The sequence below is a fragment of the Artemia sp. Qi Xiang Cuo genome, chromosome 1, assembly GCF_049724085.1.
Source record: "Artemia sp. Qi Xiang Cuo chromosome 1, ASM4972408v1, whole genome shotgun sequence".
Taxonomy (NCBI): domain Eukaryota; kingdom Metazoa; phylum Arthropoda; class Branchiopoda; order Anostraca; family Artemiidae; genus Artemia; species Artemia sp. Qi Xiang Cuo.
The window spans coordinates 22,418,747-22,438,931 of NC_142794.1; the positions used below are offsets into that span (position 1 = coordinate 22,418,747).

At 33.8% G+C, this 20,185-nt stretch overlaps 1 protein-coding gene across 1 annotated transcript in view; it reads right to left on the reverse strand.

The window, feature by feature from the left end:
* The window catches only part of LOC148956118 (circadian locomoter output cycles protein kaput-like), a 519,799-nt gene that overhangs the window by 415,486 nt on the left and 84,128 nt on the right, over positions 1 to 20,185 (reverse strand). The window contains exon 3 of the mRNA XM_089094058.1: positions 3,235 to 3,314. Coding sequence (XP_088950184.1) covers positions 3,235 to 3,314 — 80 coding nt within the window. The remainder of the gene's footprint in view (positions 1 to 3,234; positions 3,315 to 20,185) is intronic.

Sequence of the window (20,185 nt, forward strand, 5' to 3'; positions counted from 1 at the left end):
AAAGTTATGAACTTAACCCAATGTTAACATATAGTATTGGTTATTGGAAAGTATACAGACATTTTCAGGGGGCATTTTTTTGGTAGTGGGGGGTGGGGGTAAGTCGGGGGGTATATGGGAGGAGATTTTCATGAAGGACGTTTTCATGGGGGAAGGGACATTGCTATGAAGGGGGCGCCGGATTTCCCATCATTATTTAAAAAAAATCAGAAATTAAATAAAAAAAAAAGTTTTTCAACTGAAAGTAAGGAGCAACATCAAAACTTAAAACGAACATAAAAATATTAGCTATATGATTGGGTTCACCTTCTAGTCAATGCCTCGCTCTTTAAGCCAAAGATTTTTTAGTACTTTCATAAGAGCTATTTATTCTAATTAACGGCCTTTGTGATTAAGCGGTCATTTTTAAAGAATTGGAACAAAATTCAAACTTTAGTTTAAAGAGCAAGGTATTGACTAGGGGGCAAACCCCTAATATACGTATTAAAATATAGGAATGTAGAAGTCCGTTACGTAAGTTAATTCGTAAGTTACGTGTATTTATTACTAATAAAAACGTTCGTAGGTAAAATTCAACATGTATCGTGAAAGCCATTTAACCAAATAAAAGTAAAATTGATATGCAAATTTTGTTTTAATTATTCATGCACGGTGAGCCAAAATCAAAATCTGCATTAATTCAAAAACATTCACAAATAGAATAAAAAAAAACAAGTTTTTTTTAACTGAAAGTAAGGAACGACGTTAAAACTTAAAACGAACAGAAATTATTTCGTATATGAAAGGGGCTGTCCCCTCCTCAACGCCATGCTCTTTACGCTAAAGTTTTACTTTCTCACAACTCGATTTTTTTAAAACAATAAAATTTTGCTTTAATTGCAAATTTTTTAAATTAACTTTAACGAAATTCACACCATCAGATTCAGCTTATCAACGAACATTATTAAAGAAGCTTCAAACTCCTATCTGCAAAACTCCTATGGGGAATTTTGCATTTTTAATTAACTTTAACGAAAATTACACCATCACATTCAGCTTATCAGAGAACCCTACTAAAGAAGTTTCACGCTCCTATCTGCAAAAAGGTGGAAATTTGCATTTTTTGCTCGAAGGAAGATCACACGGCGTGCCCTCCAAAAACTTGGGGGCAACTTGGCCCCCTCTCACGCTCATTTTTTTCTCAAAGTGACCCATTTAAAATTTCGAGATAGCCGTATTGCTCAACATAGTCGAAAATCTAATAAATATGTCTTTTAGGACGATTTAATCCCCCACAGCTCCCAAGGGAAGGGCTGCAAGATATGAACTTTGCCTATTACTTACATATTGTATTGATTATTGGGAAGTATACAGACATTTTCAGGAAGGATTGTTTTCTGGTGGGGGGGGGGCTGGAGGAGGGGGTTACTCGGGAGAATCTTTCCGTGGAGGATGTTTATTTGGGGTAAGGGACATTTCTATGAAGGGTGCGCCTGATTTCCAAGAATTATTTAAAAAACAATCAGATATTAAATTAAAAAAACAAGTTTTTTCAACTGAAAGTAAGAAGCAACATTAGAACTTAAAACGAACAGAAATTATTACGCATACGAGGGGGTTCTCCCCCAAGTCAATACCTCACTCTTTACGTTACAGTTTTTTTTTAGTGCTTTGAAAAGAGCTATCTATTCTAATTAAACGGCCTTTGTGATTCAGGGGTTTGTGAATTAAAATTTTTTTTAACTTTTAACGTAAAGAGCGTGGTATTGACTAAGGGGAGAACCCCTCCATATACGTAATAACATATACGTAATAAAAAAAAGAAAGCGATACGGCTCAATAGTAATCAAAACTTTTAAAAACGGAATTTTGATGTCAAAAGAATGGGCTTATAATGCTGATTCTAAATATATAAATTTTATTAAGTTTAGTATTACTCATCAAAGGCTACGAGCCTGAAAAAATTTACCTGATTTTTTAAAGAGGTAGGAAACATCCCCTACAAGTGCAAGAATTTTAATGAAAATCCCACCGTCAGATTTAACGTATCAGAAAAACCTATTACATAGGTTTCAAGCTCATATCTGCAAAAATCTGCAACTATATCTGCAACGTATTTTTTGCCAGAAGAAAAATATAAGAATATAGAAGTTCGTTACATAAGTTAATTTGTAAATTACGTCAGAACCAAATTTAGAGACAGCCATTTAGCAAAAGAAGAGTAAAATTTTTATGCAAATTTTGTTTGCTTATTCAATGACGGTGAGCCAAAATAAAAGCTGCATTAACTAAAAAACGATCAGAAATTAAATAAAAAAAACAAGTTTTTTAAACTGAAAGTAAGGAGCGACATTAAAACTTAAAAAGAAGAGAAATTATTGCATATATGAAAGGGGTGCTGTCTCCTCCTCAACGCCTCGCTCTTTACGCTAGAGTTAAACTCTTTCTCACAAACTATTTTTTAAAACAATTGAAAAAAAATTTAGCGTAAATAGCGAGGCGTTGAGGAGGGGACAGCCCGTTTCATATACGGAATAATTTCTGTTCATTTTAAGTTTTAATGTCGCTCCTTACTTTCAGTTTAAAAAACTTGTTTTTTTTTAATTAATCCTATAAAAAAAACGGTACAGGAGGAGGAAAAAGTATAAACGTAGTTATTGTGTGGGAATAAAACTATTTAAATAATTTTTGTGACTAAGAAGCATTTTTAAAATACAAAAAAAAACTTTACCATGAAGAGCAAGATTTTGAAGAGGGGGCAACCCCCCCCCCCACCTTATATACGTTATAATTTCTGCTAATTTTAAGTTTTAATTTTTCTCCTTACTTTCAGTAGAAAAAACTAGCTTTTTTAAATGTAATTTGAGATAAGGAGCTCTGTACGATAAGGAGCTCAGGGGAGCTCAATAAGATCAGGGAATTCTTTTTTGTAATAAATTAATTTTTTTATATTTAACCGTCTTTCCTTATGGCCAGTCTGAGGCTGAGAAAATCAACCTTATAAAAAAACGGCAAATGAGGAGCAAAAGTATAAACATAGTTATTGTGTGGGAATAAAACTATTGGAAAAATTTTTGTGTCTTAGATACTAGTTGTGCTTATTATTTAGCAAAAAGTCAATCAAATTAGTTTTAATTCAGTTCAAGTAAATTCAATTACATCCCCTAAAAAAAATTTACATCGTTTTAAAAACAAATTCCACATATAGATTCAATTAAATTTTGGATTCCGAACCGATAAATCAATTTAACTTACCGACAACATCTCTTCCACTTTAAGCATTTCAGTCGACAAATTCAAGTCAAAATATTTTGTTGAAATAGACGAATCCACATCTAGAATAGATGTAAAAAAAAAACGTTATTTTATTATTAAAAAGCAAAAAAAGGTTAATTTATGAATAAATGGATAACGAAAAATATATTAAAGGAAAGTATGATCAAGAAAAAATGATTTATTTATAGTAAATTACCCTATAAAATAACTATAAAAGGGCTGCAATATACTATAAAATATTAAGAATGTTTGATGGTAAGAATGCCTAGGTAAATCCAAAAACACAAAATCTTTATAAACTGAATGTTGCTAATTCTGAATATTGCTTGTTAAACACAAAATGTAGAAACAACTATGTGGAGTACAAACGATAACAAAACAAAAGAAGAAAACGGAAAACAACACAAAAAAATGCAAATACTCTAAAAAAACAATTAACCAACTTCAGGAAGGAAAAAAACACAAATTAGGATTATACCTAGAAATACATTTATAGTTCTCATACATTGAGCATCCTTAAGACCACTTATTTGAGAAGGTATATTGGTGAGGATAAGCCTATCCACTAATTTACAATTTCGATATCATCGTAGTAAATAAAGTAAAAATTTACACCATACCTAAATAAATGAAGGAAAAAATTAAACAATATCTAAAATACACCATACGTAGGGTGTGGTGTAAAATACACCACAATGTGTTTTCAGGAACAAATGGGTAGTGCCAGAAAGAAAAAGAATAACTGGGGAACGAAACTGTGGTGCAGACTACAAAGACTCTGTCTATTATACATACTTTATTGGGTGAAAATTTATCATACGCTACCCTTGGGTTCTATTATCAGGATTGAATAAGTAAAAGAAAGAGAGCAACCGAATAAAATTCCCAGCCAGGTAACTAGAATAGAACATGGAAGAAAAGCATTTTCTAGATCTAAAGCTGCCACTACATGGTAAATGTTAAAACAAATAAACTCACATTTAGAAGGATTAACTGAAAGACCAACGGAAGCAAGATGCAACATAAGTATAAAAAATTCCATTTAGGGTCCTACGGCAGCAGCCTAGTAGAACAACATAGTCAGCATATGTAATGTGTGATAAACTGAATTTGCCGTGTTTTTTTTTTTTTTTTAATTTAATCGCCAAAAACCTATTTCCATGATAAGGCTGTTGTCGGGGTTCCCGTTTTTATCAGTCATTTTTTCGCTCCGAGAAGCTTCATCTTCCTCTGCTTAAATCAGGAAGTTCTGAATTTTCATTAAGATAATAGATCCCCTATATTGCAAATAAATTTAACCTGGTTGAAGTAATTCTTAACAATGGTTTGTCAATAAAAAATTTGTTTTGAGAATTATTCTTTGTCGAGATGTGGGGACTTGCGAATCTTAGATTCATTTTAATCTTGGTTTAGCTTATACTTGCACCTGGGATTGCCTCTACTCTTCTCTGTACTTTCATCTTCTTTTTCCTTTTTCCAGCTTGTTTCCTTGATATTTATTATTTTTGTCTGAAGATGTATTAAATTGAAGTGCTAATTTTATACTTATGCTCAGCGTATTAAACTAGCACATCGAGGTCTCCTCTCTGTTAGCTTAAGTTTAAAATTTGTTATGACTTTTGTGTTAATAAAGATTGACCTTACCATAAAACTTTGGAACTGGTAGAGACGAGAGGTATTGAGCTAATTCAAATTGAATAGGCACTGAGCTAATACGCAGTTAAATATTGAGGGATACAAAAAAGCTGCTTGGTGAAGGGCTTTTGAAGCAGAAATGGGATTACAGGTTTACTGAACGTCTAAAATATGAAGAGCGTCTATCATAGGCAGCGCAATCGCGCTGCCTAAGAAAAGAACGATGTTTGCACAATGTATTATTAATTTTGTTTTCCATACCAGGGCACTTTGCATCGAAGGAGTTGTTGTAGAAACTTCGAAAAGGACTCATTCGATTGGAAATTGAAGTGGCTAGTGACCTTTTTAATAGTCGAAAGTGATTGGAAGGCAACTAACACCCTTCGATGCCCACCATTTTCACAAACACATCCAATCAAAATTTTGAGATAGCAATTTCGTTCAGCGTAGTTGATTTCCAGATAGAAAATATGTTTTTGAGGAGGACACTCCCCCACAGCCCTCAGGCCAAGGGTTTTAAGTTATGCCCTGGGGGCATATAAGAACCATGTTGGCACAATATATTATTTATTATTTTTTTTCCTTTAGACCAGGGCACTTCGTATCGAAGAAATTGTCGTAGAAGCTTCGAAAAGGGCCCATTCAATAGGAAATTGAAGTGGCTTGTGCCCTTTTTAATAGTCGAAAGTGATTGGAGGGCACCTATCATCCCTTCCATGCCCACCATTTCCCAAAACACATCCAATCAAAATTTCATTCAGTCATTTTGTTCAGCAGAGTTGATTTCCTGATAGAAATTATGTTTTTGATGAGGACACTCCCCCACAGCCCTCAGGGCAAGGGTTGTAAGTTATGCCCTGGGGATGTATAAGGTTTTTATAGGTAGCGTTGTCGTAGAAACTTCAAAACGAAGCTCATTCGATTGGAAATTCAAAGGGCTAGTACCCTTTTTAATAGTCGAAAGTGATTGGAGGGCAACTAACCCACCTTTCACGCCCACCTTTTCTCCAAACACATCCAATCAATTTTTGAGTATGCCATTTGAGATAACTCAGGGCAAGGGTTGGAAGTTTTGCCCTGGGGGCACATAAGGTTTTTATTGAACACGTTGTCGTAGAAACTTTTGATTGGAAATTGAAATGGCTAGTGCCCTATTTAATAGTCGAAAGTGATTGGACGGCAACTAACACCCCTCTCACGCCCACCATTCCCCTAAACACATCCAATCAAAATTTTGAGATATCTATTTTGTTCCACGCAGTTTAAAGTTCAGGAAATTATACTTTTGAGAAGGACACTCCTCCCACAGTCTTCAGGGCAAGGGGTATAAGTTATGCCCTGGAAATTCAAAGGGCTGGTGCCCTTTTTAATAGTCGAAAGTGATTTCAACTATTAGTGATAGGGGGGCAACTAGCCCCCCTATCACTACCACATTTTCTCCAAACACATCCAATCAAAATTTTTAGATAGTCATTTTATTCTACTTAGTTGAAAGTTTTGGACGTTATGTCTTTAAGGATGACAACCCCTCCCCCCCCCACAGCCCTCAGGGCAAGGGTTGTAAGTTATACCCTGGGGGCATATGAGGTTGTTATAGAAAACAATGTTGTAGAAACTTCAAAAACAGCTCACTCAATTGGTAATTGAAAGGGCTAGTGCTCTTTTTAATAGTTGAAAGTGATTGAAGGGCAACTAAACCCCCTCTCACGACCACCCTTTTCCCAAACACATCCAGTCAAAATTTTGAGATATCCATTTTATTCAACGTAGGTGAAAGTTCTGGACACTAGGTCTTTTAGGATGATAATCCCCTCAGAACCCTCAGTGCAAGGGTTGTAAGTTATACCCTGGGGGCAAATAAGACTTATATAGAAAGTTGTTGTAGAAATTTCAAAAAGGGCTCATTTGATTGGAAATTAAACTTCCCCTTTTTAATAGTTGAAAGTGAGTGGAGAGTAATTAACCCCCCTCTCACGCCCACCATTTTCCCAAAAACATTCAATCAAAGTTTAGAGATATCTATTTTGTTCAACGTAGTTGAAAGTTCTGGATATTATGTATTTAAGAATGACAATGTATTTATGTATTTAAGTAGCCCCAGGGCAAAGGTTGTAAGTTATTTTCAGTAAAGTAATATTTAGTAATATTTCAGTAATATTTTTTCAGCAAAGTGATAATTATGTTCTGGCTTTGGGAAGGCATAGGGGTTTTGAGCCCAACTTATGTTATTTTCTGCTCGTTTTGAGTTTGATTCGGTTATTTATTGTAATTTCTGTTCGTTTTGGGTTTCATTTATTTATCGGTGCTGATTTGTAGTAGTTTCACGCTTGGTAGATTATTTGATTTAATGTGCTCTTTTTTTGTTTAATGGAGTTCTTTACTTTTCTTTGAAAAACTTATTTTGTGCAAAAAGTTTTTTTAATTAATAACCTGGAAGAAAAAGAGAGTGAGAGACATATATACACACACACTCTCATATATATATATATATATATATATATATATATATATATATATATATATATATATATATATATATATATATATATATATATATATATATATATATATATATATGTATATATAAATTAGGGGATAGGACCCTCAGATCAGGGTGAGCCGTTTTTGGCTATGATTATAGAAAGAATAAAAGACCAGGAAGTCTAAATGTGGACCCAGGCAGTGGAAACATCTGAAACATTGAAGTTTTATTCCCATGTAAAAGAGATATTTGGATTTGAATATTATTTTAAACTAGGATTACGGGGGGAGACATTGAGGACTTGGTTTCGGATCCGAGCGAATTGCCTGCCACAAAAAAATAGAAAAAGAGTGTTTGAAAGAAATAGGATGGCCCCAGATGCAGATGCGGACTACTCTTGCCCCAGATGTAACCTAGGTATTGAGGATGTGGCCCATATTCTCACCGAGTGCCAGCAACTTACTCTATTAAGGGAAAAGTATTTTGAGGGTGTTAAGTTGGAGTTCCGGGGGATCCTTAAAACGACTGTAAAAAGGACAATCAGGCAGTTATGTAATTATGTAAATGAAGCGTTGACATCAATGAGTTAAACTTGATATTTACGTTATTTTTCTTGTGGAATGTAATTAAGAATACTGTTTTGTATGGCCTATTTTTTGGCTTATAATAAATTATTATATATATATATATATATATATATATATATATATATATATATATATATATATATATATATATATATATATATATATATATATATATATATATATATATATATATATATATATATATATATATATATATATATATATATATATATATATATATATATATATATATATATATATATATATATATTCGATAGACGTAAAATCAAGAGTGCGTAACTCTTTCTACAATGTAAACTACAAAACTATTGGAGCTAAATATTGGAAATTTGTTGCAGAAATAAGGAAAAAACTATCTACAAAATTCAAAAATATGTGAAACAAAAATAAAAAATATTTTGTCAGGATTACAAGAGTTCTAATAATTTTCAAGAGGGGAATTGTGAGAACTTGATATGTTATAAATAGTAACTGAGGTATATGCGAAGCTGAAGAAAGAAAACTCAAGCAAGCAGGATATGCAAAAAAAACAACACCAAAACATAGTAACGAAGAGCCGAGACCTCCAGTTCAAGAACATAATACATGAAGGGTGAGCTACTGTCGACGAAATGTGAGTCATAAATTAAAAGTTACAGTGTTTTGCCAAGCAAAGCACTTATAAGCAGAACAGCCGTCTGACAATAAATTCCCTTTTGTTTTAACACAGGAAAATCTAAAGTAGATCCAATTCGTATGTGTATTTTTTTTTTTTTTTTTTTACAAGAATTAATGACATCTCAATGTAACCATTTGAAAATTTTTCATGAGAAAATATGATCAATATACAGATTACCTACATTCTCGTTAATGGGAAGTACATCTTCCCGTTTGTGGACCTTATTTCTTCAGAGTAAATGGTCCAATATATTATAATGCACACTTTCTTCTTCTGCATACTGATGATCAAGGGTCATTTACACAATTGAATATTCTTGACACTGGTAAAGCAAGTGTGCAGCGAATAATGGTGAATAACAAGCGATGATCCCATTTGTTCAAGTAAGTAAGAAGCTACTTGGAGTCGAACAAGATTTACTAGAAATACAGAGTGGAATTGTTCTGAGCCAACTACAGGGGCGATGGCAGCAGGGCAAGCCCTCGATTTAGATAAAAGGCCTTGGGATGTGTCAAAGGTAAATGAAAATTTTTCCCAAATCCAGATGATGAGTCTCCGCTATTAAGAATGACTTGAATGACCCTTTTCGCGTCAAAGAAAGAGAACCGGCATGTTTGATATTAATTTGAAACAAATGGCATATCCACTGCTTTTTCTATTTAGCCATTAAAGTTGAAGCATTGACCTACGGCTGTCTCATAATATTTCGACAATTCACATAACAGTTGGTGATAGCAAATCATAAGCAGGCAGTGACTCGTGCTAATAGTAACCAAAACTCTAAAAAAAGGTACTTACAACAGGATATGCATAACCAGAATGGGATTTTCATTGTGATTCCAAATACATAAATTCAGTAAGTTTAAATTTACCCATCAAATAGTACAAGCCTAAGAAAATTTACCGGGTTACCAGAAAAAGGAGAAAACACACCAAAAGGCAAACTAATTCGGACGAAAATTACACGATCAAACTTAATCAGAGAACGCTATTGTGGTGGCCGGCTGTTCCCCCGGACACTTCCCCCGCGCGGAAAGCCCCCCTAAAAATCCAATTGACCGCAGAACCCCCTCCTGCAGACTAATAAATCCTCAAAAATATTACTGAAAATTTGTCTTCGTGGAAAATTCTGCCCCGTCGACTATTAACACTGTAAAAGTCCTCCCACATATAAATTTGAGCAGCTAAAGAAGAATTATGATAAATAAAACATGAAGAAAAAAGGAGCTTTGAAATATTTTACAAAAATATTCCAAAATGTACGTAATACAAGTATATACGGTCTAGGATAACCCTATTTAATTTATTCATAATCTTATTTCTTTTATTACTTGTTTCATGTTTTGTGATTGACTTATCATAGCGGGGTAAGATAAATTTTAAAGAAAATAATTTGCTTACTTATTTGAAACAAGGGGTTCTGTCCATTTTAAATTTGCTTGATTCTGACTTGGATTTCAACTACATTTTATCTAAACACTAAAATAAAAATACACTAAAAAAAAACCTTGATGGTAATTCAGACGGAAATCCTTCTGACAGTATACCTGGTTTACGCGTCCTCGATCACAAAGCATGAACTAGTGTCATATACTATAGATGGCTGTGCCACGTCAAGTCTATGGGGAAGTAATTATTCTTACTTTTTAGTCCCTCCTGTATCTACGTATACTGTCATCATAGGACACCCCTTCCACAGTTGCAACTATTTTCATATTGCCAAAATTATTCTCTACTTATCTTATTCTCTCCTAACCTAAATACTTATCTCACCCTGCTACGAAAATTCAGCTACCAATCCCAAAAACCAAAAAAAAAAATTAAAAGAAATGAAAATATAAAAATCAACTACAGGATATTTCACATCATATATCCTACCTATATTTTGGAATACTGGTAAAAGTTTCTAAAATCCGTTCTTTCTTAATTTTTTTTATTTGTCATATGAAAAGTTCGTGAAATAAAGATCACACCACATAGATTGCATAGTCAGATTTAATTTGTAGATCAGTTGGAAATGAAAAGAATGTTGAAAAAGTGAAGAAAGCATTAAAATATGAATTAAGGAGGTGTGAAGTGGAGGCCATGGATAAAATTGGTGTATATCTGGAATGCGCAGCCAGACGGTATAATAGTAAAAAATTGTACTGGCATATCAATAAATTGAGAAGGAGTAGTCAATCTGGACTTGTCCCAGTAAAAAATAGGAACGGGACCATAATTAGTGTTAAGGAAGGAGTTCAACAGAGATGGGCAGAACATTTTGAGAATGTGCTAAACCGAAATAGAGTTAAAGGAAAAGGTACAGAAAAGAATGAAAAATGTATGACACTTTGGATGTGAAGAAAGATTCGTATTTATTATTATTATTTTTTTTTGTGAGGAAGAATTAGTGACAGTACTAAGAGAAATAAAAAAATAACAAAACCCCAGGTTCTGATTGTCTGGTAAATGATTTTTTTTTAAATATGATGGTTATGAGGTTGGAAATAAATTACTGAGGATGGTGGCTATGATTTTTGAAAAAGGGGAATTACCTATCGATTTTAGGAAAATTTTGATCGAGCCACTCTACAAGGAAGGTAATAAGAGTGAGTGTGCTTTTTAAAGAGGCATTAGCTTGATTTCTATGGGAAGCAAATTACTTAGTATGATGACGCTTTTAGACTTAGAGGTGCTATAGATTAAACTTTAAAAAAGAGCAGTGAAGTTTTAGGAAGAGGAGAGGATGCGTCACACCATATTTTCACGCTTAGGTTTATGATTCAGATGTGCCTGAGCCATCAAAGGGCGTTTGTAGCTGTGTTGGCCTCAGTCGGATTGGTGCTGCGGTGACTTGTTATAAGTAGTAGCAGTTGTTATAGATCAAGAGTAAACGTTTTATTCAGCTGATAGAAGAATTTATGCGAAGGTCCAATTACCAAGGTTGCGTTTTATCCCAATTTATTTGGGTCATTTCGAAGGGCCTTATCCTACGGAGCAGAGTAAAGGCAATTGGAGAAAACGAAATCAATTGAGGAAGCAAAACCCTCCTAGACTTAACTCTTCGTCGGCTTTGTGCTGCAGTGAATTTCTAGTAAGAGTGGCAGTAGTTTTCATTTTATCTAACTTCTCCTTTGGCTGCTCAATTTTCCGTGTGGGGGAATTTTCCACCGGAAAGTTTTCTGAGGGAATTTTCTTAGATGGAAAACTACAGAGGGGGGAAGTTAATAAGCCTAGAAACCCATGCTGTAAAGGTTATAGAGGTATATGAAATGGACTGCGCCCTCTCAATTCTTCATTATCTACGTGAAATTGGAATGTTTTCAAATAGTTCATGGTAACGAACTGTAAGTAAGGAGCGACCTGGCTCAATAGTAACCGAAACTCTGAAAAACGGAATTTTGAATATCAGTAGATACATCAAAAGAATCTGCTTATTATGCTGATTCCAAATAAATAAGATTCATCAAGTTTAGTCTTACCCATCAAAAGTTAAGAGCCTGAAAAAATTTACCTTATTTTCGGAAAAAGGGGTAAAGACCCCTTAAAACTGATAGAATCTCAATGAAAATCAAACCATCAGATTTAGCGTAACAGAAAACCCTACTGCAGATGTTTCAAATTCCTATCTGCAAAAATGTAGAATTTTGTATTCTTTTTGCCAGAAGAAAGATCACGGATACGTGTTTAGTTGTTTTTTTTCCCCAGGGGTGATTGTATCGATCCAGTAGTCCTACAATATCGTGAGAGGGCTCATTCGAACAGATATTAAAAACTCTATTGCCCTCTTTAGGTGACCACAAAATTAGAGGGCAACTTAGACCTCTCCCATGCTCATTTTTTTCACGAAGTCACCGATTAAAACTTAGAGATAACCACTTTGTTCAGCATAGTCGAAAATCTAATAAAGATGTCTTTGAGGATGACCTAATACACCACAGTTCCCGGGGGAAGGGCTACAAGTTATGAACTTTGTCCATTGTTTACACATAGTATAGGTATTGGGAAGTATACAGACGTTCTCAGGAGGTTTTTTTCCTGTGGGGTGGGGTGGGGTCGGAGGAGAGGGTTACGAGTGAAGATCTTTCAATGGAGGGTGCTCCCTTGGGGGAAGGGACATTTCTATGAAGGGGCGCCAGATTTCCCAGCATTATTTAAAAAACGATCAGAAATTAAATAAAAAAACAAGTTTTTTGAACTGAAAGTAAGGAGCACCATTAAAACTGAAAACGAGCAGAAATTATTACGTATATTAGGGGGTTCGCCCCCTAGTTAATACCTCGCTCTTTATAATAAAGTTTTTGTTTTAGCACTTTCAAAAGAGCTATCTATTCTATTTCAGGGATTTGTTTTTTGAACAAAACCTAAACTTCAGACTAAAGGCAGAAGTATTAACATGGGAGTGACCACCCACATACAAGTGATAATTTCTATTCCTTTCAATTTTTAATGTTGCTCCTTTCTCTCAGTTGAAAAAACGTGTTTATTTTTTTATTTAATTCAGTGTACCAAGAATCTGTTTAAAACAAAAGTAATTTGTATTGCTTTGTTTTAATTTATTTTTTCTAAACTTCTTTGGGAATTGGAGGTCTTATCTTTTTACATTTAATTTAAGCAGTAATATTTTTGGGTTCAAATGTTCTGAAAGGTAATCAGTGAATCAAATAGTTGCGGTTACCAACTGGCCTTACCACTGCTTCTGGTAAAATGACCGGTGCTATGGCGGTGGTTCTTTTAATAGTTTACGAAAAAGCTGGTGCTTTACTGGTGCGATTGCAAACCGGCTTTACTGATATATGCTTTAAAATGCTTCTAGGAAGATGCTGCTAAGACATTAGTGATTCGGCATATGCTTCATTCCTAAAATAATTCTTTTTTAATTTTAAGTTTTAATATTAGGCCTACTCTTCACTTTCGTTAGAAAAGATTATTACTATTCAAACTTAATCATAGGGACGAGGACATCCTTGAAATAAATTTAGTATAATTGAAGATAGATGGCCGAATCTTTGTGGTTGGAAGGTTTCAAACATGTTGAATTTTTTAATACATTTTTTTCAAGACCACGCCCATTTTCATAGGTATTTAATCTGCTCATCTAGTTGTTTAAAAGTTGTTATGCTAATTGCCTGTTACTAGTTTCGATAGGTACTATTAAACTTAAGAAATTTTACAGAATTTGAATCAGTATAGAAATTATATTCTTAGAATATTGAAATCGTTTTTAACATAAAAATACTAAAACTTCTTAAACGTTAATATTTTAAAAAAAATCATCCAAAAAGCGTCTTTTACTAGCCGCTCATTACCATGAAGTGTTTGACTGTTTGAATTGTAACAGCCATCTGCCATCTACCTCCATCTATCTCTTTAGAAAGGGTTATCATTTTATGTTTTTTTGGACAGAGTAGAAGGACCCAAAATTGTTAGGGAGGGCCAAGACCAAAGACACCTCTCACTTAACCTTTCTCTGATTTTATTTTCATAACGGGGTCTATTCAAGGAAATGCACAACAAAATACATACGGAAAACCCTAAAAAAAGCAATACAACAAAACAATTCCGTAAGCTTTCGCTTGCTCGGAGTAATTCTTTAAACATAGGAATAAAATTTAAAAAGAGAAGAAGGGAAAAGAAAGAAAAAAAAATAAAAATAAAATTGCGATTGCCCTAGTCCTGAACGCAACAACTGTTCCAAAAAACAACACATTCCACCCACCAACACACTCAAGAAAACCCCGGTTTCCATCCAACAAAAAATTTAAACAAATTTTTTGTATTGATTTTTTCTGTGGGAACTTAAGAGCGAAAGAAATTCAATTTAACTATTCTTCAAAAATCATACAATCGGAGACAAACTGTTTTAAGATCTCTGCGGATATCACACACATTTGCCAATTTTTTTCAAAAATTCGGGAAAATTATTCCAAACATTTTGCCCAATAGGACGTATCTAAAATAAAGATCTAGTTCTAACGACTTGAGGTGTCATCACTTTAAGACAGTATATTTAATCCTGCGAATTTTAAATGACCCCTTGTTTTAGAATTGATTGCTATGCATACAATGATGATGGTATATGATCATACATATATATGCACACGTATGTATACAGGCATTTTTTTGGTGGGGGTGACTTTTTTTTTGGGGGGGGGGGGTCAGTGTGTATAGATAGATACTTTATTAGAGACTCAACCTGAAACCTGGTATTTCACAGCTACAACTAAAAAAAAATTAAATTGGCACCAAAAGAAAGTAGAAATAAACACAGCAAAATACCAAAAGGAGGAAAATAAAAACTACGGATAAGATAAAAAAGGAGAAAAAGAGACTACGATCTAAATAATAAGCTTATCACTTTAGAGGTCAGCTATGAACATTGATCAGATCGTACCGTATAAATGAGAAATTAAATGACTAAGTACCAAGTAAGTTTACAAACACTAAGTAAATACAAATCAAAAGCAAACATTCGAAAACACAAAAGACAAGACAATTATATGCAAATAATGTAATTTAAGGGATAAACCTATATTTTGATTGCATTAAAATTTGACATATGAGGAAAAGGGGGCATATGAAATTCAAAGTTTAGAATTTGAACTTTGTCAAACTTTCCACTATTGTTCAAACATAACGTGTCTTTAATTTCCTGTTTGAATAACTATTCCGCCGGCCCCAATCAAGGAAAATCCTGATACCCTGAAAATTTTGAGTATGCAGAAAAATAAAAAATATAAAATTGGGTAATCTTGTGGTAAAATCAAAACTGGTAATAATGAGAATTTTAAAAGTTTTAAGGTTTTTCCCAAATTTAAATAAAAACAGCAATATCCTTAAAGCACATATAATTAATACTAATTCTTTTACTCGTGTATTTTAGGAAAGTTGAATTTTTTTGAGTCTGAAAATAAAAGTGTTTGCAGTACGGAATATTGTAGAAAGTCGTTTTCGAATAGTTGAAAAAAATTTCCATGATTGACATGTGCTTCCATTTTAAGCATTTGAAATATTAATTTTTCCTGACAGCAGGACAAAAAGTTACTTTTATTCTTTAGTGCATTTGAAAGAAAAGCTTTTGTTTAAGTCTTTCTAACATTTTTTTTCTCTCTCTTTATTCGTTAGTAAATCTCTTGACGGATATGAGGAAAATGGTGAACAGAACCGGTCAGTCAACAGAAATGAGGACGCTCTTTAACTGAAAAAAAAAACAAGAATAAGAAACTCACGCGGCTACTTGCGTTTGACAAATGCCATATCGGTAAATGGGTATTTCATTTTCTGAAGATTTGACAACAGAAAAAAGTGCATTTGAAAGTCCTTGCTAATTGCCTTTGCATACATCTTAACTTATACGCACAACATTAGCAGTCACTAGTGACCTCTACTAAAATGGTCCAAATCGTCAGACGCCCTATGTTTATTGCTAAAAGTTTCTGAGTTTTTTGTAAAATATAATGACTTATACCCACATAAAATATAAAGCAGTCTGATATGGCCCAGAAGATTCCCGAACACTTTTAATTCGGAATGACTCTGATACAAAATCATGCAGAAGTGGTCTGACACATATTTCTTAACTAGCTCATCCGGCCTTTGAATATTTAATTTTAATTTCATGAGAATGTCTGACAAAATATGAAAGTGGGCAAACTCGCATTGATATTTTAACTGCTCAGACTTGTTCTAAGACAACTACAACTGGCAACCTCCAATTATCTCTAACTGGCATCTAACCAGCCATTGTCGGTGAAAGCGAACAACAAATTAAGCAGTTCTTTAAAGATTATATTAAAAAAAACAAGTTGAATTTCAAATTAAAGTAAAGAATGAAATTGAAACTTCAAACAAACAGAAATTATTCCACATTTGAGAAGACTGCCATTCCTCAACCAGCAACTATTTATGGTAAGTACTTAAATAAATATATATTAAATCGTATATGAAAGGAGTTACCCTCTCTCCAATGCTCCATTTTTACACTGAAGTATAACTTCTTGCTCTCAATACTTTCAAAAATACAGTTCAAACAAAGGCAATTTGAATGACATAAAAAATAGCTTTAGTGTGCCTTAAGAATGAACGAGGGTTTTTTTATGTACATTTTCTTTAAAAAAAAATTATTTAATCTTTGTTTTTTCGACGTAACACATTAAATTGGGTATTGTTTTCTTAGACCACACTAACGTTCTATGACGAACAAATATTTGTTCGTTATTTAATTTTTTTGAAAGGAAATCGATAAATAATCCAAATGCTCGCACATGCTCTCAGGAAGGCACTATAAAACTTGAGCATAAGCATAGAAAGGCTGCGGGAAGAGAGAACTCATATGCGAAATAATTTCAGTGCAGTTAGATACTACTGAAACCTCACCGTAAAGAGTAGGAGCTTAAGGGGGAGGCAGTCCTCTTCGTAAAAGGTATAATTTGTGATAGTTTAATGATTCAATATTGCTGTTTCCTTTCAATATTTTTATATATTTAATTTCTGTACGTTCGTATTATAAATAGGAGACGAGTTTTCACATTAAGGGTTCTGGCCTTTACACTAAGTTTTAACTTTTGCTTAACACTTCTTGCAAAATAAAAATCCTCCCGGAAAAAGATATCCCCTGAACAATTTCTTAAGATGGCCCTAAAATACCAAAAGAGTTTTTAAGGAGGTGAGATTTACAATTCAGGGAAGGATTTTCTGGAAAAATCATGCTCCTGAGAAAAAAAAAATCAAAAATATTTATAAAATATTAGGGGATCCATTCTCCCAGATGCCGAATCTCCTACCTACATTAATTGGAAGGACCTCTCCTGGCATAAAAATTCACTCTCAAAGGTTTAGGCACCCTTTCCCAAAAAAATTTGCTGATCACCCGCAATAGCTAGCGTGCATTGACGCAATACTTACAATCTTTAGTATTACTGTTACATGTGATAGCCTTACATTTCTTGCGGTTTCACAACGAATATGGAATCATATGACAGTATGACCTGAGAAAGCAGGTCACAATATCATGCAGGTTTTTGACAGTTAAAAGCTGATTGGCTATCTCTCAAGTTCAGCTCGATATCATTTTGCCTATTCAGGCTAAAATTTTTGTTTCGCAGCACACAATTGCAGAAATTGACATTTTGATGTGATAAGATTTGAAACTTGTAGGCTATATAAATTTTCAATAATTCTAACAGACTGTAAATCTCAAAATTTCTTTCGATAGCATTTTGAATATATAAAAAATCATTATTTTTGGTACAATAGGACAGAAATCGACACTTTTTTTGCAGCATGATCCCTTTTGTTCCTTAAAAAGGGAAGTAAAACTTTTCCCGTTTGAATGAGCCCTTTTTCCATATACTTCGACCATTACTTGGATACAAACACCCCTGGAAAAAAATGCACCCGTTATCAATTTTTTAGAAAAAACATAAAAATTTCGTGTTTTGGTACATAAGAGCTCGAAACCTCTGCAATTGAGCTGTTGAACATGGTAATTAGGATGTTGCAATTCTTGTCCGACATCAAACCTTATTTAGGGGGGGGGGGGGGTCTCGCCTCTTCTACTTAAATTACGAAATTTTGTTAGGCTCGTACATTGTTTTTAGTCAATTAAGATTAAAGATTTTTATATACTTGAAATCACCATAAAAAGGAAATTTTTTATGAAATATTTATGTTATTACACTTGTGTTTTTTAGAGTGTCAGTTACTACAACACACGTTGTTGTTTTCTTACTGTTTTTTAACACGAACTGATTGATTGGTGGTTCTAGGACTTCAAATTAAAACTAATAACTAAAGTAGCTTTGATAGATAACATATAGTTAGTATACTCTAAAATTTATAATACATTAATGCCAAAAAAAATGCTTCAAAGAGGGAATGGGTTAATGGCGAAATCTCATTTTTGCAAATCTCTTCTTTAACAGCAAAGCCTACGTACAAACAAGCTAAATAAGCTATAGTTTGTTTCAAGCTAAATAAAGCAGCAAGAGTAACAGCTACTGAAGTCGTAAGAATCTAAAATAAAACTTATAGTCAGTCCATGCGCTTGCGCAAGAATTTTTGAAGGAGGGGGGGGGTGAAAAAATTTGATTATTTGAAAAGGAAGGACCAAGAAATACGAGATATTCATGATTTTTAGTGAGATAGGGTCATTTAGGTCCCTTGAAGGAAAATTGTCGAATATACAACGCCAAATACCCCGTTTAAATTCCCATTTTATTCGTTCATTTGGGGAATCAAAAATATAGTTTTGGCTCCTAGAACAAAACCTAGCCACACGAAGCCAGAATAGTTAAATGTTTACCCATGGATTCTAGATAAAAATTTTGGACATGACTTGACCGTAAGTCCTTGAAGGTCGTCTTGGGGCCTCTTTCTTTGCAATTACGTGGAAATACCTTCTGTATTTATCATAGTCAAGTGCTTGGCAAAAAAAGCTTGAATGTCGAAGGGGTGGAAAATTTCCTTCCACCTCTTTGGGGACGACTATGAGGACGAAAACCGTGAATTCAGCATTCAACGGCGGGTTTTGGAAAACAGAACTGACTCATATGTTTGACGTGACCGAGCCACCGAAGTTGCTGGAGCTGAATCTTGGTGAAGATTGGACCTTTTTTAGAGGATCTCAGTGGGATAAACCTGACACAGTGCTCCATAGAAAACTCTTGCACACTGGAAAAATCGTCAAGAGTATTGGTCAAGATTAATTAATATCCACCTTCCTAGCTGGTTGATTGCTCCTCTAAGCCCTCTAAATAAAATTTGTGCTCCTCTAAGCTCCTCAAAGCGTTCACTGTAGTAGTAAGGCATCTAGTACCGCGAAATACACATATACTTACACAAGCCTGAGACATAGATATACGTGTAGTTTAACTGATACATTGGCTTACCAGGTTCAGTCATCTATTACTACGAATGGTACTTGCCCTACCAAACGGTTTTTCTAATGTGATACTAATTTTTTTTAGGTCAGTCGGCTAGAGAGAGCTGGCGGTTAGTCCATATGATAAGTTGATTAGTTGTTTTTTGAAAAAACTTGGCAAGGTATAATGTGCTCAAGCAAAAACCCTATAAAATGTTCATACACTACATTCCAATTTTCATTATGTTTTAACACATTGTTTATAGTAAACTACATATTATTAACTTTGAAAACAATGGATTCGTAAATTTTCAATGTGAGCACACTTTCATTCTTTTATCTCCCCCCAAAAAAATAAAAAAAAGTTTTACTAGTAAATTCAAATTTCAGGGTGACTTAGCCCCCTCCCCTCCAACAATACAAAATCTTAAGAATATAATGAGTATATTCGATAGAAACGGCAAAGCACGCTTTTTCCTATTATGTAAATAAAATCTCTCCTCCATAGCTATGTTTACAAGTTTTAATTGTGTTGAAAAACAGGTCTTTATCATTCAGAAACAAGCTTTTTCCAAACATGTTGTATTTTTCCGGTTTGAATGAAAAGCTTGCGTGTTACAAAGAGAGTGAAAGTTTTGGGGGTCAAATTTCACAGGCTCTTGCTATAAAGGGTTTTGTCTAATTCCGATGTCGTGGCTATACTT